This window comes from Eurosta solidaginis, chromosome 1 (assembly GCF_040869045.1).
Source record: "Eurosta solidaginis isolate ZX-2024a chromosome 1, ASM4086904v1, whole genome shotgun sequence".
Taxonomy (NCBI): Eukaryota; Metazoa; Arthropoda; class Insecta; order Diptera; family Tephritidae; genus Eurosta; species Eurosta solidaginis.
Genome location: NC_090319.1, coordinates 134169035 through 134195114, shown reverse-complemented (window position 1 = coordinate 134195114; position 26080 = coordinate 134169035). Strand labels below are relative to the sequence as shown.

Below are 26080 nucleotides of genomic sequence, written 5' to 3'. Positions count from 1 at the left end.
CACAAAGTTAAGTGACAATTATATTTTCAATATCTAAGTTGGCGATTGCAATATGGATTTTCGAAAGTAACTATTGATCTGCACATAAAATATTCTTCTGAGATTGTATCTAAAGCAAACAATCTGAGCATATGTTTGTATATGCATTTAAACTATATGAATAAGGTGGGAAGGTGACAATGTGTCTTGTAAATTTCATCTACAAATTCTGATAGTAATTTGGTTTCAACCATGCATCGAAACTTATTTTTTGGAAATTTTGCACTGCCCACTCACCATTTAGGTGATTAAATTTTGAATTCTCCTTCGTAGCAACACAATTTACTTTTTCTGAATAATGATTTATCATACAATTTAACAAAAGACATAATCAAATATGAACACTTTTGATGATAAAACTATGAAAAGCATTTTTCGATCACTTTTTGGAATCATTTTTGAATTCCATTGATGACTAAATTTCCATATTTCATAAAAATCAACAAAAAGGGTAATCAAATTTATTTACCTTCAAAAACTGAATAAAGTTTTTCAATCACATTTTGGAATCATATTTGAATCAAATGTGTCTACATTAGGTGATCAAAAATTTGTAATAATTTTTCATACAGCCTTCTGAATTTTTTCTGACTATCTTTGTTGATTGAATAATGCATTTTGTACTTGTTAAAATTTTACTTTTCATTGAAAATCTTATTTTTTTCATATACACCAATTTTTTCATGTCCCCAACCATTTCTCCACATTCGGCTTCCCAGAAAATACAAAAGGCAGGTATGTAAAACTCTCTTGACAAACACTGGACACGGCTTCAACATCCCCCATTACATTCCAGCGGACCAAATGCTCACAAATGATATCCCATTTGAGCGATTTGAAAACGATAGCAATATGATTCATATGTCGTTCAGTTTTTGGCAGTGAAAGTATTGTTTACGACAGTCGCAACATATAAAGCTAGCAAATATTAAGCAATATTTTTTATAGGCTTTTTTTGATACTTCTGCGTAGTTGGACAAAATATTTAATTTAATACATTTTCGACTCAAATTAGATGTGAAACAATTTTTTTCCCGAGTTGGAAACAATATTATATAAGTATCAAAAAGGATATTGCAAAATTATCACAAGAAATAGGATGAGATTGAAGAAATAACGCTATATACGAAGTTATGAACCGTTATTTTGTCTGCATTTTGGTTTTTGTAACAAAACACATGTTGCAAAGCTTATAAGAAAGTGTTTTGCGGCACAAAAATCAGCATCGTTCTTTGCTAACTTGCGAGAATTCCTGCAAACATTAAGCGAGTGATATGCGGTAAAAAAATTTTCTATCGCTCTTTGTTCGCGTAGGAGCTTGTTTACAGGTTTTTGCGATAAAAATAAACTTTCTATATTCTTTTGTTCACATATGAGCTCACTTCTGAGCATTTTGCGAAAGTCTCGCAAATTAATCAAACTTGGTCCGCTGGGGTAAGATCCTCAAAAACATCAACCTGATGTTGTAGTCGTATGTGTATATCGGCCAAGTCTGTTTGATATTTACCTGTGGTTCAAATAGGTCACTTCCGCATGCTTTATTCTCCTGATGAAATAAGATTATCATGTATTATCTAATTTTGTATGAGTTTGAAGAAAAAATGCATGATAATCGTATTCAAAAATGATTCAAAAATCCCAACCAAATCTATTGAAAAATGTTCACAAATATGATCAGAAAATTACTTTTGAAAGGCAGCCAAATATTAATCTAAAACAACTAAAGTTAAATTTTACAAAGATATCAAATATGAAAAAAAGCGTTTCGAAATATGAATCACAAACGATTATTTTATAATAATCACATTTAGGGTACATTTTTCTCCCGACGATACATTAATTTTCGAACAGAAAATACTTTTAACAATTTTTGTTGTTATATATTTTTGTTATATATCGGAAAATACTTTTAAATTTGAACGTATAATATTTGAATATTTTTTGACCAAAATTTTCAAAAATTGCTGGCTGTGTAGTGCATTCAATTTAAGTTAATTTATAAGCATTGATAAGCTTAACACAGTTTAATGGTAATTGTTATTCAATTATTATTATTCGTTTATTAGAGAAAAAATAAAAAAAAAAATTTACTGTATTTCAGTTATGCCCTAATAAATAAAAAATAATAATTTAATAACAACTATTATCAACCGGCACTAAGATCATGAGTTCCTTCAACACCATTGAAACATAAATATTTATTCTTTTGCATGTATGTACATATGTATAGGATTGCAAAGTAATATACGAAGCACAAATGAAGAAAGGCAACAATTTTTGTAGTCTATGCGTAATATAAGAGCAGCTATGTATGTAGTTCTCCTAAAAGGCATAAGGCGCATAAGAGAAAATTTTTAAAATGGGTCATCTAAAACAATCGTTACTTGGATAACTAAAATAATAAACTTGGTCAACAGGGTCAAGTATAACCACTTTCCCTGAACTTTATTTTTCCCTTTGAGGTGGAACTATCGTTTCTTCTATGTGTCATATTTTATGAACCGGTAAATATATTTTAAATATTTTTGTTTTGAATAAATCGTAGAGGTATATACTTAAAGCACAAGGTTTTACGTTTTTGGGGAAGCTACTATTTGGCGGCCACCGTGGTGTGATGGTAGCGTGCTCCGCCTACCACACCGTATGCCCTCGGTTCGCACCCCGGGCAAAGAAACATAAAAATTTTGGAAATAAGGTTTTTCAATTAGAAGAAAATTTTTCTAAACGGGGTCGCCTCTCGGCAAGCGCTCCGAGTGTATTTCTGCCATGAAAAGCTCTCAGTGAGAACTCATCTGCCTTGCAGATGCCGTTCGGAGTCGGCATAACAAATGTAGGTCCCGTCCGGCCAATTTGTAGAGAAAATCAAGAGGGGCACGACGCAAATTGGAAGAGAAGCTAGGCCTTAGATCTCTTCGGAGGTTATCGCGCCTTACATTTATTTATTTTATTTACTTTTTATTTACTATTTTTAGTAATTAGCGGTTTTTTCTGAAAATTCGCGATAAAAATATTCATAGCCTCAACCTATCGCAAAAATCAAGAATTGCTCATTTTATGCAAATGTTTTTTTACGTCGATTGGAAAAATTAAAGTTTAGTAACCTCTTATGCTATATAAATAACAAGAGATTTTCTAAAAGTATAAAGCTTGTGTTTAAAGTATAGATTTCTACGCTTATTTCAAAACAAAAATGAATGAAATATATTTACCAGTTCAGAAAATATGGCAAATAGAAAAAATGATAAGTTCACTTTAAATTCGCAATTTTTTTCCAAGTAAGATTTTTTTAAATAACAAGGTATACGAAAAATGCTAATATTTGGCCCTATTCAAGGTAAATAACACTGGATCACAAATTCCAATTTTTTTCTGCACCAGAGACGCCATTATGAAATTCCTATGTAAAATCAAGGTTATTTTTAATTATATGGTAACGTTTTTGGGATATTTACGAATTACCGTTATTTCAAAAAAAAAAAAAAAAAAACTTGGGTCCACTTAATCATATATATCTCAAGAACGAATTGAGCAATTCCAAAACGGTTTGAAGCTTTTAAAAAGTAATAAAATGTGCTATAAACTGTGCCTACAACACTTTTTGCTAGGCCCTGCAGATTTAAAGATAACGAACATTCATTACGGATTTTTTCACTTTTTTTTGTAAAAATATAACAAAAATTTGTACTTTGCGAGGGAGGATCTCGAAAACTTTTTATTTTTTGCAAATTTTTTTTTGCTCTCAGCTCTGTTTTATTAAAAAAAAAATAAGTTTTCATTCAACAAAATCGATGGACTAATACAAAAGTTATAAGCATTCACGTAAATATATCAATTTAATACTTAAGTGCCCTACTGGTACATATGGGCTAGTATACGTATATCAGTTAGTTAGCAGGTAGATTTTCGAATGGTTATTAGATAAAAAAAACTGTTAGTGTCGTTTTCTCAAACCTAGGTGCATTTCAAGCAAGATCATATTTTTAAGACAGGTAGTATTTTCTTTGTAGAACTAAGGAACCTTTTTGTCTAGGTAGGCTTGAATTTTTACTTGATCTAAGTATAAATAATAGTACCGCATGTTCCTTCATAATATCTGCATTGTTCCTTCATAATATCTGCAAGGCTCGCCGGATACTGTTCAGTTTATAATTGCAGTTTATAACCCGTCATTTACTTAAAAATATAATAAGAAAAAAAGAGGGCGAGAGTTTGAGTGTACAAATGATCCAGATATGTTCTGTTTCATCTGCGGTCAACTTATCTTTAAAAGGATGCGACGTGTATTTTCAAATCCTTTGAAAGTTACATACTATAAGTATTTTGGAATTAAGCCTAAAACAAAGAAAAACCATGGACACCGATTACTGTGTACACCACATGTCAAGTCGAATTGATTTTTTCGGAAACCGGAACAAAAAGGTGCGTTGTAAAAATTAGGAATTTGCTTCCGTTTAATGCATAGCTGACTAATTTCTGAAACTATCTATTTAGGCGGCATGTGAAATTTATTACACCAATGAAGTGGAGGGAACCAACTTGCCATTCAATGGACTGCTATATTTGTACTACAAAAGTACTTGGGGTTGGCAAGTTAAGAAAAGTAACCTATGCGAGCGTATCTACAGTGTCAATACCAGAACTAAATTCAACGGAAGCTACATTGCCAGAATCAAATTTAACTTTAGTTCCGGCTCCAGTTTCATTGTCAACAGCAGTATCGGATTACGCGGCATTATGTTGTACTGGACTTCAAACGGAAAACTAAAGAAACTCTTTGTCACAAGCACAACTCTATGATTGGATAAGGGACTTGGAATTGTCAACTACACGCCTCTCGTATGCAACAGTTTAAATTTGTTTCATCCGATGTTAAGGTAACATATTAAAGAACTCGTCGCGAACAATTTTCCAAGTACTATACGAAGGAGGACAGTGTTTGTTACTGCAAATACATTGCTGGTCTATTCAAACAGTTTGGTGAACCATATGATTCCAAAGAGTGGAGATTGTTCATAGACGGCAATAAATTAACTTTAAAGGTCGTATTATTGCATATTGGCAACCAAAAGCCATCTATCCCGATCGCGAATGCAGTAAATACGAAGGAAACTTACGAGATAATGCAAACATTGCTCAAATTAATCAAATACGAAGAACATGATTGGAAAATATGTGCCGATCTTAAAGTCGTTGGAATGTTATGTGGTCTACAAAGTGGATTTACAAAATACTGTTGCTTTCTATGCAAATGGGATAGCCGAGGTCGTCAAGACCACTACATCATAAACGATTGGCCAGAACGAATCGAGTTTCAAGTTGGGGTGAATAACATAAAATACTCCCCACTTATAAAGAAGGAAAAAATAATTCTACCTCCGCTCCACATCAAGTTCGGCCTTATCAAAAACTGTGTAAAGGCTTTTGACAAAGAAGGCGAAGCTTTTCATCATTTGAAGACAATCTTTCCAGAGATTTCAGAAGCAAAAATTAAGGAAGGGATTTTTGTGGGACCGCAAATAAGGAAAATGATGACCAATAACCATTTCAAAGAACTATTGTCACCAGTGGAGGCAGCAGCGTGTGCTCCTTTGGAAAAGGTCGTTACTTCTTTTTAGGCAAACACAAAAGTCCTAACTACGAGATGATAGTGAACGAACATATTTAAGACCGTTTTCTCACTTAACTTTAAAACCTATCTGCCCGATAAACAAACAATTTGTATGAAAATTTTTAAATTTACATGAGAATATAGAGCCCTAAATCTGAATTCATCGTCCAGTTCCGAACAAACAATATCATATACTTTTTTATTTTTTATTTTCTTTTAGGAGTAAATATATCTTTAAAAATTCATTTTCTACACTCCCATTTAAATTTTTTCCCACAAAATCTTGGCGACGAAAGTTCCGAGCATGGCGAAAGGTTTCACCAGCAAATGAAAATGATTGAAAGTCGGTATCAAGGATTCTGGGATGTCGCTATGATGGGTGACTACTGTTGGTTTCTCATAAGATAAACCGATCCTAATCTAAATAAGCGTCAAAACAAGACACATAACTTTTTCAATTATAAAATGGGATCATAGAGTTAAGACAGAATCATATGTACATATGCTATTATTTGTAGGGTACTTAAGTTTTACTATAAGGATATATTTATTTGAATGCTTATAACTTTTGTATTAGTTCATCGATTTTGTTGAAGGAAAGCATATTTGTTTGTAATAAAACACAGTTTAGGGAAAACAAAATCTGCAAAAAAAATAAAAAGTTTTCGAGTTCCTTCCTCGCAAAATACAATTTTTTTTTAATATTATTACAAAAAAAATTTAAAAAATCCGTAATGATTGTTCGTTATCTTTGAATCTGCAGGGCCTAGCAAAAAGTGTTGTATGCACAGTTTATAGCAAATTTTATTACCTTTTAAAAGCTGCAAGCCGTTTTGGAATTGCTCAGTTCTTGAGATATATATGATTAAGGGGACCCATTTTTTTTTTTTTTTTGGAATAAAACGGTTATTCGCAAATATCACAAAAACGTTATCATAGAATTAAAAATAACCTTGATTTTCGGAGTCAGGGGTGCATTTTGGCTTTAAACCAGTGTAATTTAGTTATCCAAGTAAAAACGGGTTTAGGTCCCCCTTTTGAACATTTTGTCTCGTATACAAACATCCGCTCTGTTCTTGCTTTATAGGCTATTTACTATTATTTCAATCGATGCTAAGTTGTCGGAAGGTTCCTTCCATACCGAAAAGATCATCACTAGTTCTTGGTGAGCCTGGACGCAATGCCTCGTTGGCCTTCTTATCTTCTTGCTCTTTGAACCATAGTGTATACTCCTCCAATTTTTTCTTCCATTGCTGGTTTAGTTCAACCACCGAACCAGCTTTTCCGCCATATTCGTTGGGCAGTAAATCACGTGGCACCACCCTGTACAAACTTTCAATATTGCTGTGAAAGGTAATACGATTACGGATCTTTTCCTTGATAAACGGACGTACAAAATTAAAGATGGTGTCTACTAAAGGTGAGATGTTAAAGATATGCACCTCCTTTACTTTCACCGGATATGCCTCCTGTACAGCAATTAGGAATTTTTTAATCACAGTTGGTGTAAATTTGGCAAAATGATGGGCCGAAGCGGGTGTGGCATCAACTATGAAAATATCGCCTGCAATGCCAACTCTTTCTTCCAGCAAACGGATATCTCCGATCATGAGTGCCACCTTAGCTGCGTCGTTAATATGGTGTGGTTGAAAATCAACATCAATACCACGTATGAACGTGATGCGTCGACCATTGGGTGTGAGACCGGGTAATGTAGGACAGTGCCTGAATAGAATTAAATATATGCATACAAAGGACAATTTAGAAAATATAATTAATACACTTACAAATAATCTAACACTATGGATAATTCCGGTCGATTAATATCACGATTGGCAAAAAATTCTGGTACGGCATTGCGCATTGTATAATACATGTCCAACTTCTTTTTCACCTTTTCTAAACTGAATTTGCAGCCACGCAAGAATGTGGCTAATCGGCCATCATCCATATCCTTGGGTAGATGCGGTTGTGTGTCTAACCATTCGCGTATAAATTTGATGTCGCGTTCGATATCAGATTGGTTCTCGGGTTCGCGGAGCTCTTCACGAATGGATACGCGTTGTTTTGGTGTGGGCTGAATGAGGATCATCTAAAAGATTTAAAACGCATTAAATGCTATGCAGAGAATACAGCTGTACATATTTATGTAAATTTCTTTCAGTCGATTAATACAAACTAGTATCGCCCGTTGTCGAAATTCGATCAACTTTTATTTTTGCATCCGGTGTTGAGGGTTATGCAATAATGCGTTAATAGTTGAGCAGTGAGTGTAAATATAGAAAACTAGTCTAACTTACTTAAAGTTGAAATGAATTGAAATTGGATAGAAAATTTGCTTTTTCCACATCACCCGGGAGGTACGCCGTTGCTCGCTACCGAATTTAGTTTTGGGTGTACGGTTCCCCAGTAGGCCTATATCACCCATATAAACTACATATACATATGCGCCCATTTAGTTAAATAGTGTCATAATTCAAAAAACACGAAATTTTAGTTAGAAACGAAGAAATGTGCTAAAGGAATTTATTCTATTTCACACCACCCCTTAGGTATGCAATTGACGCTTTACCGAGTTTAATTTTATATTAATATGTAAGTGTGACACAAAACGAAAATTTCGAAAAGAATAGAGGATACCTTCATAAAAAATAAAATAAAAATAAAAAAAATTATGTAATGGAAAAGAAGGCAGAGTTTACTAAAAAAAATTTAAATAAGAGAGAAAATAAAGTACTTAATTATTTATGTTTTGCCGGCTTTAGGTCGGAACCCATGATTAAAACACTGGTTTTTTTATTCTTTTGTTTCCGATATATTTCGGTTACACTTCGGTAACCGTCTTCAAGGAACTACAAGCAAACATTTTTTTTCTATATTTTACATATTAAAAATATATACCTACATTAATTTGCCTTAATTAAATTTATATGTTCTTATGTTTATAAATATGTGCGCAATTGTCCGTGTCAGTTTTGTAGTTCAGTCTAATGTCTGCAGGTGTATTTGTTATGTGAAGCATCTCCAGTGTCATTCGTTTTCTGTAATTTTGTTCTTGTTGCATAATTTTGGTTTTTTCGAAATTTGCTGTGTGTGTTCTAGATGCTATTTGAGTGCTATTTTTTGCCGTATCTAATTTTTGGCAATATTTCATATCTGATTTGTGTTGTGCCAATCTAGTTTTCCGCTTAGATTTAGTAGTTCCCACATAGATTTTGTTACACAGCTGGTTGTGTTTACCGCTACACGGTATTTCAGAAGTATACACTTCAGAAATAGTTGATATAGTAGGTTTAAAAAAAAATAGGAGGGAAGAAACTTGTTTCGGAAGGAATCGTTAAAGACTCCATAACGTATACAGGTGTTTTCTATTCTCAACGTGTTAATGAAAGCTTAGATTAAGGTCTGGTTCCTAGTTTATGGAATCTTCTATAGTTGTGCCATTAGAAAAAGTTAAAAATACTATCAAAGCTGAGGAGATAAGACCTATTAGCACGTTACAATGTGATGAAAACATTTTGGAAACAGTGCTAAAAAATCAGCTTGTAAAATATTTAGAAGATAATGTAATTATTATACCTCAACAATCTGGTTTTCGAAAGAAACATTCATGTGAAAGTGCTTTGAATTTGGTTGTAGCTAACTGGAAAGAAGACTTAAGCAGACAAAACACATATTAGCTGCGTTTTTGGATTTAAAACGTGCATTCGAGACGATCGACCAAAACTTAATGCTGAAAAAACTTTATAACATTGGTGTTTCTGGTAAAGAACTAAAATGGTTTGAAGACTTCTTAATTAACAGATACCAAAGACAGTGATTGGAACGTCCGTATTGGATAAAAGGGAGGTACCTGTTGGTCTACCTTAAGGGTCTGTGCTGGCACCCATACTGTTCAATATATATATTAATGATATAACTAGCTCTATAAAGCACTGTGAAATAAAATTGTTTGCTGATGATACATTGCTGATGATAAGTGGGAACAATATTACTGAAATATATGCTAAGCTGCAAGAAGATCTTAACAGCGTATATAGTTGGTTATGCGTAAACAGACTGAAACTGAATGTCAATATAACGAAATTTATGGTTATATCTAGACACAATTTTCAAAACAGTGAGCTACAAAACTTAAATATAAATGACGAATTAATTGAAAAAGTCAGCACCATAAAATACTTGGGAATAAAAATAGATGAAAAGCTGAATTTCAACGAGCACATGGATTATACGGTAGGCAAAATAGCGAAAAAGTTATATTTTACACAACCAACCTGCAAATATTTAAATAGAAGGTATAAAATGATCATCTACAAATCTATTATCGAACCTCTTTTTTTCTTATTGCCCAAGTATATTTTTCATCTTGCGAGATAGTCAGATGTACAAGCTACAAAAGCAAAAGAACAGAGCTATGAGATTCATTCTCAAAAAACGGCATGACACAACTATCAGAGACACGCTATGCTCTCTTCATTGGCTTAGCATTAGACAGCAACTTTTTTATTATACCATGAAATTTATTAAAAACATAATAGGATGAACTTTGCCTGCCTATTTGAGTATAATATAAAATATGTAAAAGATAGGCACTCTGTAAATATTATAAAACTGAAGCAGACAAATGTAATCTGTATTATAAAGGTCTTAAATCCTATAATGAACTACCGAATGATATAAATCATGTCATTCCAATAAATTCAAACAAAAATTGCACAATTATTGTAGAACACTACCAATTTAGTGCTGGACAGGCGGGCTTCCGTAGCAGCGATAGAAGTGCAGCGAAACTATTCTGCTATGTAGCGCCAAGACTTCCAAGCTCTTGTAAATGAAAAAAAAATAAATGTAAGGCGCGATAACCTCCGAAGAGATCTAAGGCCGAGCTTCTCTTCCAATTTGCGTCGTGCTCCTCTTGATTTTCCCTACAAATTGGCCGGACGGGACCTACATGTTTTATGCCGACTCCGAACGGCATCTGCAAGGCAGTTTTCACTGAGAGCTTTTCATGGCAGAAATACACCCGGAGCGCTTGCCAAACATTGCCGAGGGGCGACCACGCTTAGAAAATTGTCTGCTAATTTAAAAACCTTATTTATAAAATTTTGATGTTGCTTTGTACGCATACAAAAAATGCCGAAGCACATACTAAACGCATCACTCGATTAACTCAGTGCATCGCCGTTCAGATGTTGCCTTCGCGCTTTACTAACATGCATAAATTGCCTACATACTACACTAGCATAACATTTTGTTCACATGATCTGGAAGTTTCCCATCCATAGTACTCTACGGTACGACATAGATGTAGCTATCTAGATTGCGTACACTGAAAGAAATGGTGCTACTAAAATCAAGAAATCGGGTCTGTTGTTCTTGACTTAACGGAGATTCGGTGAAATTGATGGAATTATGGTTAACTCGACCGAGTTCTTTGTCAAACGAACAAATTAGTTTAGTCATTTCAACAGAAGAGAAATTGTCGCTCGTAAGTTAACAAAATTCTGTAAAATTTACAGATTCCTGGTCAATCTAACTTATTTTTCTGTTAATACAACTAATCTTACAGGTCATTTCAACGGCGATCAACAAAAACGCGAGAAACAAAAAAAAACTAGTTTTTCAGTTATCAATACAAAACAAAAAAAAAACTCTTTTTTGAATTTAAAAATAAAATAAAAAAAAATGAGATACCGGGACACCTATCTATCGGATACAATTTTGCAACTTCTCGTCCAAGCGAAATGCAAAATTGCGCCCTGTTGTTGCAAAAGTTTTGTTTGAACGAACAGGATTTTGCCAAAGTTAGTAACATTTTGTTAAAGTTTTTACGAATTTTCACTCATGCGAACGAATTTAATAAGATAATAAAAAACATCCTTTTTTAATGTTGATGATTCCGACAACATAAAAGTTTGAGTTGTTTTGGAATCGTTACAACTTAAAGTGTTACGAAAATTAAACTTGCCGAATTACATGTAAAGTTACTCCAGTGGTGAATTACCTTCCTGCGATTTGATTCTTTACTTTTCTATAACTTACAAGTTCTCTTTTTGAAATGTTATGTCAAACATTTATACAAGTTTTGTTCGAAACAATCAAGTGTGGCTACTACATGCCAGAGAAGAAATTGAGAATGAGCTGAGCTGCAACCGAAAGAATTGAGAATCAGTTTTGTGACTACTATTTTCATTTCTATTTGCAAAGCGAAATTCAAAAATATAAATTAAATAAATTATAAAATATAAAATTTGGTCAAAATGCGTTTAATAAAACAAAATAATAAAGTGTATAATGTTTAATGTGTGCCAGCATATTTGATGTAGCCCAGTTGACGTTCGGTTAGTAAGTGCCACCGTGATGTGATGGTAGCGTGCTCCGCCTGCCACACCGTATGCCCTGGGTTCGCATCCCGGGCAAAGCAACATCAAGATTTTAGAAATAAGGTTTTTCAATTAGAAGAAAATTTTTCTAAGCGGGTTGGCCCCTCGGCAGTGTTTGGCAAAGCGTTCCGAGTGTACTTCTGCCATGAAAAGCTCTCAGTTAAAACTCATCTGCCTTGCAGATGCCGTTCGGAGTCGCCATAAAACATGTAGGTCCCGTCCGGCCAATTTGTAGGGAAAATCAAGAGGAGCACGACGCAAATTGGAAGAGATGCTCGGCTTAAAATCTCTTCGGAGGTTATCGCGCCTTACATTTATTTACAGCTTTTTTTGTTCATTTGACTACTAAAAGGGTCAATTACGAATCAACGATTTGTGCGCAGTTGATTCAACATCTTGTTGCGATGGATAAAAATTGACAGAAATTTCGGTTGAATTGACCCGTATTTCGGTTGATTTTACCAGTCTTTTTCCTTCAATGTAGTCCAGAAGACAATTATAAATATTGTAAAATATATTTAAGTTAGGCTTAGGCAAGCCGTAATAAATAAATAAATAAATAAATAATTGCGTTGCTCTTTTCCCTTTGGGGTATTTTCGATTTTGTCAAGTTAAAGAGAATTTTCAAAGTATTTGAAGGCTTGTCAGCTATTTTTATACTCAGCTGAGCAGATCTCACAGAGTATATTAATTTTGTTCGCATAACGGTAATCAGTAACGGCATAAACTAATCGAGATAGATATAGACTTCTATGTATCAAAATCATCAGTATCGAAAAAAAATTTGATTGAGCCATGTCCGTCCGTCCGTCTGTCCGTCCGTCCGTAAACACGATAACATAAGTAAATTTTGAGGTATCGTAATGAAATTTGGTATGTAAGTTCCCGGGCACTCATCTCAGATCGCTATTTAAAATGAAAGAAATCGGACGATAACCACGCCCACTTTTTCGATATCGAAAATTACGAAAAACCGAAACAGTGCGATAATTCATTACCCAAGACAGATAAAGCGATGAAACTTGGTAGATGGGTTGAACTTATGACGCAGAATAGAAAATTCGTAAAATTTTAGACAATTGGCGCGGCACCGCCCACTTTTAAAAGCAGGTAATTTAAAAGTTTTGTAAGCTGTAATTTGGCAGTCGTTGAAGATACCGTGAGGAAATTTAGCAGGAACGTTACTCCTATTACTGTATGTACGCTAAATAAAAATTAGCAAAATAGGATGACGAACACGCCCACTTTAAAAAAAAAATTTTTAAGTTAAGTTTTGACAAAAAATTTAATATCTTTACAGTATATAAGTAAATTATGTCAACATTCAACTCCAGTAATGATATGGTGCCACAAAATACAAAAATAAAAGAAAATTTCAAAATGGGCGTGACTGCCCTTTTTCATTTAATTCGTCTAGAATACTTTTAATGCCATAAGTCGAACAAAAATTTACCAATCCTTGTGAAATTTGGTATAGGCATAAACTCTATGACGATAACTGTTTTCTGTGAAAATAGGCGAAATCGGTTGAAGCCACGCCCAGTTTTTATACACAGTCGACCGTCCGTCCTTCCGCTCGGCCGTTAACACGATAACTTGAGCACAAATCAATATATCTTTACTAAACTTAGTTCACGTACTTATCTGAGCTCACTTTATCTTGGTATTAAAAATGGGCGAAATCCGACTATGACCACGCCCACTTTTTCGATATCGAAAATTTCGAAAAATGAAAAAAAAAAAATGCCATAACTCTATACCAAATACGAAAAAGGGATGAAACATGGTGATTGGATTGGTTTTTTGACGCAAAAAATAACTCTGTAAGAAACTTTGTATAATGGGTGTGACACTTACCATATTAAGTAGAAGAAAATGAAAAAGTTCTGGAGGGGGAAATCGAAAGCCCTTCGAATGATGGCACGAATACTGTTTGTATTATTACAGATGATGTTCTGGGTCACCCTGGTCCACATTGTGGTCGATATCTCGAAAACGCCTTCACATATACAACTAAGGGCCACTGCCTTTTAAAACCCTATAAATACCTTTAATTTGATGCCCATATCATACAAACATATTCTGGAGTCACCCCTGGTCCACTTTTATGGCGATATCTCGGAAAGGCGTCCACCTATAGAACTAAGGCCCACTCCCTTTTAAAATACTCATTAGCACCTTTCATTTGATACCCATATCGTACAAACACATTCTAGAGTCACCTCTGGTCCACCTTTATGGCGATATCTCGAAAAGGCGTCCACCTATAGAATTATGGCCCACTCCCTTCTAAAATACTCTTTAATACCTTCCATTTGATACCTATGGCATACAAACACATTCCAGGGTTACCCTAGATTCATTTTCCTACATGGTTAGTTTCCCTTATTTTGTCTCCAAAGCTCTCAGCTGAGTATGTAATGTTCGGTTACAGCCTCCTTACTTGGTTTATTTTGTCACTGTCATAAAAGCCTGATTTGGTTGGGCGTTCTGACAATTGTGGTACGTACGTCACCGATTTAAAAGTTGTTGGTTTTTTTGTTATATTATGTTGCTCCACATTCATGGACTTTTTAGTAACGTTTTCTCAGGGAAATCATTGTTTTTAGTATATCTCGTATTCCTTTTTTAATTTCACTGTGGTACATTTCGTTGCTGTATTCATTATCATCGTCTTTGGATGTTGGATGGAGGTATAGTTGATGATTCGTCCTGACGCGGTTGGTTTTTTATACCACTTCAACTTTAACTGATTCCCACTTTTGATTACAATAGCATCTAGGTAGGCTAATTCATCTCTCTCTTCAAGTTCTATTGTGAATTTGATGCTTTTGTCGAATGAGTTTAATGCTTGGAGTGTATTTTGTATCTTGTTTTACCGAGTTTAATTTTATATAAATATGTAATATGTAAGTGTGAAACAAAACGAAAATTTCGAAAAAATAGAGGATACCTTCATAAAAAATAAAATAAAAACATAAAAAATTATGTAATGGAAAACAAGGCAAAGTTTACTAAACAAAGAAGAAGAAAGAAAAAAAAAATACTTAATTATTTACGTTTTTCCGGCTTTAGGGCGGGACCCGTGATTAAAACACTGTTTTTTTATTCTTTTGTTTCCGATATATTTCGGTTAAACTTCGGTAACCGTCTTCAAGGAACTACAAGCAAACATTTTTTATTCTATATTTTACATATTAAAACTATATACCTACATTAATTTTCCTTAATTATATTTACACGTCCGTACACCGTAACGTGAAGTTTTGCACTGGCTGTTTGTTCGGTAGTAAATGTTTAAATATGTACGCAATTGTCCGTGTCAGTTTTCTAGTTTAGTCTAATGTCTGCAAGTGAATTTGTTATGGGAAGCATCTCCAGTGTCATTCGTTTTCTGTAATTTTGTTCTTGTTGAATAATTTTGGCTTTTTCGAAGTTTGCTGTGTGTCCGCTAGATGCACAGTGGGCCATGAGTGCTATTTTTTGCGGTACTTATTTTTTGGCAATATTTTATATCTGATTTGTGTTGTGCCAATCTAGTTTTCCGCATAGATTTAGGGGTTCCTACATAGATTTTGTTACACAGCTCGATGTTTTTACCGCTACACGGTATTTTGTAAATTACGTTGCTCTTTTCCCTTTGGGATATTTTCGATTTTGTTAAAGTAATTTTTCAAAGTATTTGAAGGCTTGTCAGCTATTTTTATTTTGTCTGCGTCATAACAGTTTGATTTGGTTAGGCGTTCTAACAATTTTGGTACGTACGTCACCAATTTAAAAGTTGTTGGTTTTTTGTTATATTATGTTGCTCCACATTCATGGAGTTTTTAGTAACGTTTTTATAATATTATCAGAAAAATCATTGGTTTTTAGTATATTGTAACGAATTTAGTGAAACTCCGCTTATTTTACACCTTCGGCCAACGTTCGAATCGCTAAACTGTTGAATGAATAACTCCAATATACAATATTGCAAAATATTCTTTATTAGGCTACTTTGAAAGTACTTCACAATAACACTTATACTTCACAACCAAAAGCGTGCTGGAATCAAAACTGATTACTGACTACTCAGCTTTCGCTGCTTTCATACTCTTTGTTTTCTCGTTCATCCATTTCTCCTAAGTTATAGTAACTTCGCGAACATCATGCTTATTTACCAGCCATATATGTACATGTATATTTGTAGCTTATAGTCTCTCGCGTGTGTACTACTTTGGCTGATGATTACATATGATTGCGAGTATCTCTTCTTTGCCTTGTATGTACACATGTGTGTAAATGATGATTGATTTGTTTACGTACCAAGAGTGGCAGCTTACTTTATTGTTGTTGTGTCTTTATTTACTTAGTATCAGATTAGTGATGTGAGTATCCCGTAAGTGATACTAATATTCGTCACACTGCCCTCCACCTAAGTCTGGTCGTCCCGATCAGACAAATCTCTCTATCTAACCACTGCTAGCCTCTTCAAATGAACCACCCTTCTATTTCGTGGTTTTCCAATGGTTTGTATGCAGTAGATGGCATTACTGATCCTCTTCACAACTTTGTATGGGCCTTCCCAACTGCACAAAAATTTGGATGGAACACCTTTCCGCCAGTGAGGGCTGTATAACAGTACCAAATCTCCCTCCAAGAAACCTTCCGAATTGTTGTACTTGTCAAACCTGTGTTTCATCTTACTACTCATTACCTTGGTTCGTTCCCTCACTTTCTGTGGTTTGGCGAATGAACTACTTCGAAAAGCTTGCGCTTGATGGATTGGCTTCGCATAATCAGTATCGTTCCAACGTTTCACAACAGTAGTGCGCCCTGGCTTGAACCTACCCTCGCATTCTTTCTGGAAAATTCTTCCCTTCGTTTTAGTGCGTCCATTTGGGTTTTTCAATGCCAGTATTTCTCTTACACGTATATTTGATTTTGCTTTGTTTGGCCCATTCATCTCATCAACTTTTGCCCGATCTACTGCCTTTGACTTTGGTGGTCTTTATCGAATCGCCTTCACCAGCACTCGCTTACTGCTGAACCTTTTCTCCAAGCTGAAGTTGAGTGGTACATCCTGATTCTTATACTGCATAATCCTTCTCTGCATATTGATCCTAATGTCATAGTCAACTAAGAAATCCAGTTCCAATATGACTTCATCAACGATCTCCGCCACAACGAATTTGTGTAGAACCATGACCTTTCCAATTAAGACTTCACATACCACTTCTCCCTCGACTCGGTTATACTCGCCAGTGACCGTACGCAACCCTGCTCCAGCTAATGGCTTTACTCTCCTGTTGACCGAATCAGATCGGATTAAGGAATGAGATGCTCCCGTGTCTACAGTCAGTACACGTTCTTTGCCATCCACATTTCCTTTGGCGGTACGACTGCTCGATTTTCTTCCAATTTGCGAGATAGATATCACAGGACATTTAATAATTGGGGCAAGTTCTCGATCTTTACATCTGACTCGCTCTTGCTTATTTCCTCCAGCTTTGTGTTTACGACCAGCCAAGTTGGAACTACCAGGACCGGTGCTGCAATGACGTGCAATGTGAGCAGGCTTCCCGCATTTGAAGCATTTGATTACTCTATTACTCCGCCTTTGCGATCTTCTCAGCGCCTCCAATATTGTGTTCACCCAGTCTGGCCTTTCTACTTCCACACGGCGTGCTTTGAAAACTGGCTTATACAGAAGCGATGCTGCTTCCTGAGTCAGCGCATGGGATACTGTTTCAGCAAATGTTGGCTTTGGATTTGCGTATGTCGCTCGCTTCGTTTCAACGTCCCGTATTCCATTAATAAAGCTCTGGATTTTTACCCTCTCTGTGTATTCCACGGGTGCGTCTGCATTTGCGAGATGAGCCAATCTTTCAACATCCGATGCAAATTCCTGCAAAGTCTCATTCGCCTTTTGGTTATGGTTTTGCAACTCAATTTGGTATATCTGTTTCCTATGCTCGCTTCCGCAACGTCTCTCGACAGCGGCCATCAATGCTTCATAACGGTTCCGCTCGTACTCTGGAATAGTCTGTAAGATTTCAGCTGCAGGTCCTTTTAATGCCACGAACAGTGCAGCAAATTTATCTTCCGAATTCCAGTTGTTCACTGCTGACGTCTTCTCAAATTGAAGCTTGAATACCTGGAAAGGAACAGAGCCGTCAAAAGATGGAGTTTTTACCTTCGGATTTCTCGCTGGAAAGCTGGGCGATTTATTTATTTATCATCATTTTCAGTCAATTGTTACAAAACCTTAAAGACTAGAAATACAAAATTTCTTAAAGATAAAACTTAATAACACTTAAAAATAAATTGATTGCAAATTAGCCAAAAATATGGATCTGGACTGAGCAAAATCTAGATTGAGAGTTATGAAAATTCGATTGAATTCTGCAAGCGACCTTGTAATTAGTACGTACAATAAATAGTTAGATCTAAGCGTTTTAACGTGAAACGGAACTTGAGTACGTAGGACCCTTGGGGCGCATTAAGGACAATTTGCTCGAGAAGGTTAGGACAATTTATCATGCCACAAATTATATCATAAACAAACATGAGAGAGTCCATTATGCACCTCGACTTAAGCGATTTAAGGTTAGTTAATAGGCAACGGGCCTCACACGATGGGAATGGCTCAACAAAATGAAGAGTTTGCATAGAAAACCGGGTAAATCGGCGTTGAATTGTTTCGATCCTGTCGGAGTTAAAGCATAAATAGGGTTCCAGATTACTGAGGCATACTCTAACTTGGATCTTACTAGGCAATAATAAAGTGATTTTCTAGTGTATGGGTCTTTAAAATCACGCGCATAACGACACAAGAAGCCCAAGTTAGAATTTGCCTTAGGTAAAATATGATTGATGTGATTGACAAATGTGAAGCCTGAGTCAAAAACCACACCTAAGTCGCGATACTCATGTACATTAGATAGGGGCTGTTAGAAATAGTGTAAGTAGGATGTAAATTGGATTTACAATTTTGGCAAAAGTCATTTGGAAGCACTTCTTTGTGTTGAGCGACAGTTTATTTCTCTCACTCCAATCAGATAGCTTATTTAGATCGCTTTGCAATGAGAATGTATCTGACAAGCAGGTTATTTTATTAAACATTTTTTAATCATCCGCATATAGTAAGAATTTTGAAGTAGTGAAACAAGTTTTAATATCATTAATAAAAAGTATAATAGCGACCGCAGACAAACCCATGCTGATGCGGATCAATTATTTCTTTTACAAAGAAATACAATTTATCTTTCACCACCTTTTCAAAAAGTTTAGAGCAGGTGGTGAGTTTAGAAATAGGCCTAAAGTTTCGTACATCATTTTTGTTACCAGGTTTGAACATCGGAGAGACTGATGCAACTTTCCACCGATCAATAAAATCACCTTTGGCAAGGGAAAGATTAAAAATATGCTTTAAAGGCACACTGAGAGAGCAGCTGCCCTTTTTTAGTAAAAATGGGGGAAACCATCCAAATCTGTTTTTGTTGGCTGTAAAGAAGAAATGCTGTTCATAATATGAAGCTTAGACACCGCCAATGTTCCAAGGTCAAAAGAACTTGGAGAACAACTGGTATTTGAGGCACTTCCACTGTCATGGACAAAATTTGAACTAAAAAAGTCGGCAAATAAATTAGTGGTATCAGATAAACACTGAGAATGCTTATCATCGAAAGTCACACAGGTGGGAATGTTTGTGCAACCTTTTTTTGAACGTATGAAATTCCAAAAAGATTACGAGTTGGATTTAAGTTCAACTTCATACCGAGCGATGTATTGATTGTATAACTGTTTATTACAAGCATTAAACTCTCTTAAAAGTCTACATTATTCATCTTTAAAATTACAGTTACCAGTAGATTTGTGCAGGTTAAAATATTTGTTTCGCTTATTTTTAAGCCTTTTTAGGTTTTTTGTATACCAGGGGAGTTTGTGTGTACGGGCGGGGCGTACGGGGACGATGTTGCAAACTACTTCTAAAACTTTAATAAGAAAAATATCATAACATTCAGAGACTGATTTCAAATTGAAGAGACATTCCCAGTTTACATCCAAAAGCCTATCATTCAAGTCGTCAAAGTTAACTCCTCTAAGTACTCCGTAAGTACGCGGTTCATTGAGAGAAACTGGGCTAAACTTTAGCACTTCTAGAGTTATTGAGAGAGGAACATGGTGCATGTCCTAGCTACAGAGTGGAAATTCACACTCATCTAAATTGAAACTTAGGTTCTCGTCAACAAAGACAAGATCTAAAATATTATTCAGCCGATTAGGCAGTTAATTAATTTGGATAAGATTGACACTAAACAAGCTATCAAGAAAATTGATCTCATGAGAATAATTAATATTAGTAGGAGTGAGTATATTTTTGTCTAAGAAGTTAGAACAAATAATTTTTTTAAGGTTAAAATCACCCAGAATACAGAAATGGCTTTTTAAATTCCTTTCACAGATGTTAACAATATTATCTACATGTGAATTATATAAAGATTCATCACTATTAAGTGGAATATATGAAACACAGAAAAATACTTTACCAAAATCGCCAAAAATGCAAACACGTAATTGATCCAGTAAGGAATCATTATAATAAAGTTGAATCATAGATGAACGCAAAGAGCGTCTTATCGCTATTAAAACACCACCACCTCTGAATAATCCCGTCTTATCGGAATCACGATCCTTACGATAAGTCTCAAACAAAAGTGGATCAAAAAATTCATTATTAAGCCATGTTTCCACAAGTACAAAGACATCAAACTCACACCGTGACGTTGCTAGAAAAATGTCTTTACTTTTTGTACGCATGCCAGAGATATTTTGAAAATATATATTTAATTTATTCACCGCACAGGATGAAGAGTAGTTATTTATCTTTATAACATTATCTGAGTTAGTAGAACGACCGCTATTCTTTTTGTCGTATACAAAATCTACTAACATTAATTCCCGCCGGCCACAGACTCTCATCTAAGAGTTTTCAGATAATCTTCAGAGACACCTAACTTAAAATTAACACTACGCAAATTCTCAAGAGATACGTCTTTTTTGACAAGCAAAAAACAATAGAGATGATCAGGGCTGTCATGGAATCCAATTGTTGTCGGAATCGGATTTAAAAACGACAAAAAAATTACTTTGGTGTCATAAAATCCAATTTTATCGGTTTAATGTTCGAATTGGAATTAGTGTCGGTTTTAGGTGTCACAGAATCCGATAATATCGATTTTGCTATCGGAAACAAACCAATCAGCTAAATGCTGTTGGATTTCATTTTTTCATAGTTGTTTTTCTCTTGCTGTTGAATATTTTATAAAAATGTAAGTAAATAAAGGTTTATTTTATAAAAATAAATGAAAATTTACATATATGTTCACTCTTAATAGGGTAAAGCATAAAAATTCAATGCAAAACAGTTTTGATTGAATTTATGGATAAACATCCAGATATTGCGAAGGGCTTCACGAAGCACGTCATCTAAAATCGTTGACACAGTGCTTCTTCCTACACTCATGCTAGAATCCTTGCCAAGCGATCCTTGATAGGATCCTTCAGCTAAATATCGTAAGGTAGCAGCTAGTTGCAGCACTGGTAGAACTTTCGAGCGGGTTAAGCGCGTTTCAATGGTGTCCAACACCATTCGGAAAGCTTCTTTGTTTATGCGACATTATTCAATGTAACTGCAAATCTTCTTTATATATAAAAAGAAGTGTACATTTTGATTGTCACTCCATAACTCGAGAACGGATAGAAAGATTGCCATGAAATTTTTGGAAAGATACAGGAAGGAGAGATGATGGTTAGTTGATTTTGAAATCCCAAATCGGTTTAGCCATTCTTGAGTTATGATTTTTTTTTTTTAAAAATTCAATCTAATATATAAAATTTTTTTGTCACGGTTTTAGAGGCTTAACTCCTCCCAAACGGCAGAACCGATTCTCAAGAAATTTTGTGAGCATATTGGGTAGGTCTGAGAATCGGCCAACGTCTACCTTTTTTTTCGCTACGTGCCTAGGGTCTTGAGATCAAAACGTGGACCCGGGTACCCCTAGAATGTGTTTATACAATATGGATATCAAATGAAAACCGTTGATGAGTGCTATAGTACAGGATAATTTTCATACCCCTGGGTGACTAGGGTCTCGAGATATAGGCCAAAACGTGGACCCGGGTACCCCTAGAATGTGTTTATACAATTTGGATATCAAATGCAAGCTGTTGATGAGTGCTATAGTACAGGAAAATTTTCATACATCTGGGAGGCTAGGGTCTCGAGATATAGCCCAAAACGTGCACCCGGATGTGTGTGTGTATTATGGCTATCAAATGAAAGCTGTTGCTGAGAGCTTTAGAGTAATTTTCATTGTGATATTCGATTTAGTCACATCAACCTGGCAAAACTGATAAATTTGCATGCGAAGCCAAAATAAAGACATGAACTAATAATACCCACATACCTATTTACACGTCCTATTCGATTTGACTGAAATTTGGTATATAAATTTGCCTATATTAGTATTTACGATGCTTTTTTTTCTGGGAAGTATACCAGAGACGGACTGGGACTGGGATTGGGACTAGGGCTGGGACTGATACTGAGACTCGGAGTGGGACTGGGACTGAGACTCGGAATGGGAATGGAACAAAATACATACCACCCTCTGGGACTGGCAATAAGAGATGAAGAAAAAGGAGAAAAACTTGAGAGAAAAGAAAAGAGAGAAGGAGGCTGATAAAGAGATAGAATGAGACGAAGATGGAGATGAAGAGAAAAAGACGGAGGGAGGAGTGAATAAAAAGATTAGGAAAAAGTGTAGAGGGGTAGGGCAGAGTTAGACGGAAAAGGGTTATTAAAGAGTATGCAGATAGGCCAAATTTAGGGCAGAACGTCTGCCAGGTCTGCTAGTACACTATAAATATTTAGAAACCCACATTAGGAAACATTTTTAATTACGCTGTCTCTGGCAACTCAAATGGATTGCTGCGATCTCTCACAATTTTTCTTTTGACCTTCTCGCAACTTCTTCCAATAACATAAATGCTACAACTGCTGATGCCACTTTAATGTCAATAAATTTGTTTATTTCTGTTTAGATGCACAAAACAATTATTTTATAAAATTTTGCCAAAAAAATTAACATCAAAATTGCCGGTGCACCGATAACACTGCAAAATAGTTGATTCGAACATCGCTTTTATTTACATTCGAAAACAACAAAACCAATACGGTTTTATGACACCAATTTAAATCAATATTGGTTTGCAATTCCGACAAAACGCAAAACCGACTTGGATTCCATGACAGCCCTGGATATCTAGGAATCTCAAATTTATTTACTACAAAATCAATAACATTATCAACAGTAACTGAAGGTTTAAATGCCGATAAATGCAGCCACTCCTTTTTATTTTTGATGACAACAGAAAGTTCAGAGACGAAGTACTCCCAGTTAAAATATGCTTAGCTTTGACATGTTTCTGCTATGTGATGTTGTTTGTTTTGAATACTCAGCAGCACGGCGACTAACATTATCAACGGAAGCAGAAGAATCGAAAAAGGCATCGCCTGCTTGAATATCAGCTTCAGAAGCAGCAGGAGAAACAACAGCTTGAGCAGCAGCAGAAGAGCTCAATAAAGTAGCACTCGAAAGAGTATCAGCGCCAACATTGTTCTCCGAAGTGGCAGAGCTAGCTTGACTAGCACCCAAAGGTGATGAGATTTGATTGTTTGTGTTATCAGCCGATTCAGTGGCCAACTCAGCACCATTTAATTTTATAGCAACACTTCTTTGAGAGCGTACATTGCATGGAATGTTGGTCGACTTTTCAGGTGGATTGCACTGAGACGAGTTAGTTACAGTTTTGTTGTTGTGCGAAAAATCGTCGAATTTTCATTTACTCTTTAGAGAGTTAATTTCTTTAGTTAAGTTTGATATCACAGCAAAGAGATTCACTGAGATGTTTACAGTTATTGCAGATAAAAAAATGTTTTGCAATTAATAAATATTTCATAAGAATCATCAAATTCAACTTTAACACAATAGTTATGAAACTTAGAGTCACATAATTTACTGGTAACACAGGTACCGACTTTAATGCGATTAGAACAGTTCAAGCAAGTTATTGTTTGATGCCAAGACATAGTGCAAATTACTTAAGAAAGCGGAGCGAAAATTAACACGTGCGACGCACGACAGTTGACAGTCAAACACTTTAGTTGTAACTGCTGCATAAGACCTTTCAACGCTTCTATTTCGACATAAATTTTGTCCGCGACTTGTAAAATTTTTGCATCCTGCTCTTCCAGTTTCGCAAAGAGCTGCGATGATACCTGTTCCGAAATGTGTGTCGACATTTCAGATATACGTGTCTCTTGCGCTCCCAGTTGAGATGACATATATGTCTTCTGTTCTTCCAATTGAGATGCCATTTGCGACGACATTTCTGAAATGCGTGCCTCCTCTGACTCCAGCTGAGATGCCATTGTCGATGTTTGTGCAGATAATGCAGCCCATATCATGTAAAAATCTTTGCTCATCACTGTCTGTGGTGTTTGGTTTTTTTTTTTTTTTTTTCTTGAATTTTTGTTGTTATCTTGTCGCTATCAGAATGAAAGACATACTCGTCACCATTGATTCCTTCAAATACCATAGCTACCCTTAGTCGTCTTTGTAGCTGGGAGTTGTAATAGCCAATCCATGTGCTTACAACTCCTCCTTCAGTTGCTGGATCTTCAATTCACTCAGCTTTCCCATATCCAAGTTGTATTCGCAGTCTTAGGAATTTATTCAACAATTCCTCTTCTGGCAACAATTGTAACGAATTTAGTGAAACTCCGCTTATTTTACACCTTCTGCCAACGTTCGAATCGCTAAACTGTTGAATTAATAACTCCAATATTCAGTAATTATTTTTTTATTTTAAAATATTCTTTATTAGGCTACTTTGAAAGTACTTCACAATAACACTTATACTTCACAACCAATAGCGTGCTTAAATCAAAACTCATTACTGACTACTCAGCTTTCGCTGCTTTTATACTTTGTTCATCCATTTCTCCTAAGGTCTAATAACTTCGCGAGCTTCATGCTTGGTTACCAGTCAGATATGTACATGTATATTTGTAGTTTATAGCCTCTTGCATAACCATATGCGTGTGTATATGTGAGTACTACTTCGGCTGATGATTACATGTAATTGCGACTATCTCCTCGTTGCCTTATATGTACATATGTGTGTAAATGATGATTGATTTGTTTACATACCAAGAGTGGCAGCTTACTTTATTGTTGTTGTGGCTTTTTTTTACTTAATATCAGATTAGTTATGTGAGTATCACTTTGTGATACTAATATTCGTCACAATATGTATCAGAGATGTAAAATGAATCAATCAATTCAGTTATAAATCAAGATTGAGTCATTTTACAAATATGATTGTTTGATTTCAAATACATAAGCCAAGTTTTAAAGAGATTTCATTTTTTCCATTCAAAAATTCTGTAATTGATTGCATGCCTGTAGAAAAGCATTCAGCTTAATTGTGAATGCATCGAAAGCACTCCCTCTCACGAGTGATTGCAAAATTTGTTAACTGCAATCACTTTTTCATTCAGTTCCATTGAAATATCTGTTTTCAGGGTTAATACTTTCGTACTTTTGATGGCTAACATACCTCCCTGCAAAAATCGTGTGACCAAAAACGTACACAGCCAAACGAATTTTTGACAGGGGTGACGATTCGGAATGAAAAATTCTGCAAATGAAATAGCATGTTGGCAATTTTAACTTTCCCACAATGTATCGTGCTCTCTCGCACCTATTATATTCATACGGATGGTGAAATATGTCATTGTTGCTTGCGAGTCCGCCATTTCCAATTCAGCATCTCAAGTCATTCGGTTGTGGAAAATTTTTGTTAGCCAATTTTAACTGAAATATCTCCGGACAGAGATATACTTTACTAATATATAACATAGAGTACAAGCACAAGATAAATTGGTAAGTATATATATGTAAACATATATATGATTTTTTAATTGCTGGCTGTACTT

General features: G+C 35.2%; 1 protein-coding gene across 6 annotated transcripts in view; it reads right to left on the bottom strand.

The window, feature by feature from the left end:
- Window positions 1-1894: 1894 nt before the first annotated feature.
- The window catches only part of LOC137236825 (alpha-tocopherol transfer protein-like), a 360965-nt gene continuing 336779 nt past the window's right edge, over window positions 1895-26080 (bottom strand). For 5 of the 6 annotated variants that reach the window (XM_067759848.1, XM_067759849.1, XM_067759850.1 and 2 more), the window contains 2 exons: window positions 7435-7739; window positions 1895-7372 (listed from right to left, as the gene is read on the bottom strand). In XM_067759848.1, the coding sequence (XP_067615949.1) occupies window positions 6751-7372; window positions 7435-7739 (927 nt within the window). In that variant the 3' untranslated portion in view covers window positions 1895-6750. The remainder of the gene's footprint in view (window positions 7373-7434; window positions 7740-26080) is intronic. The other variant, XM_067759853.1, reaches the window with a different exon arrangement.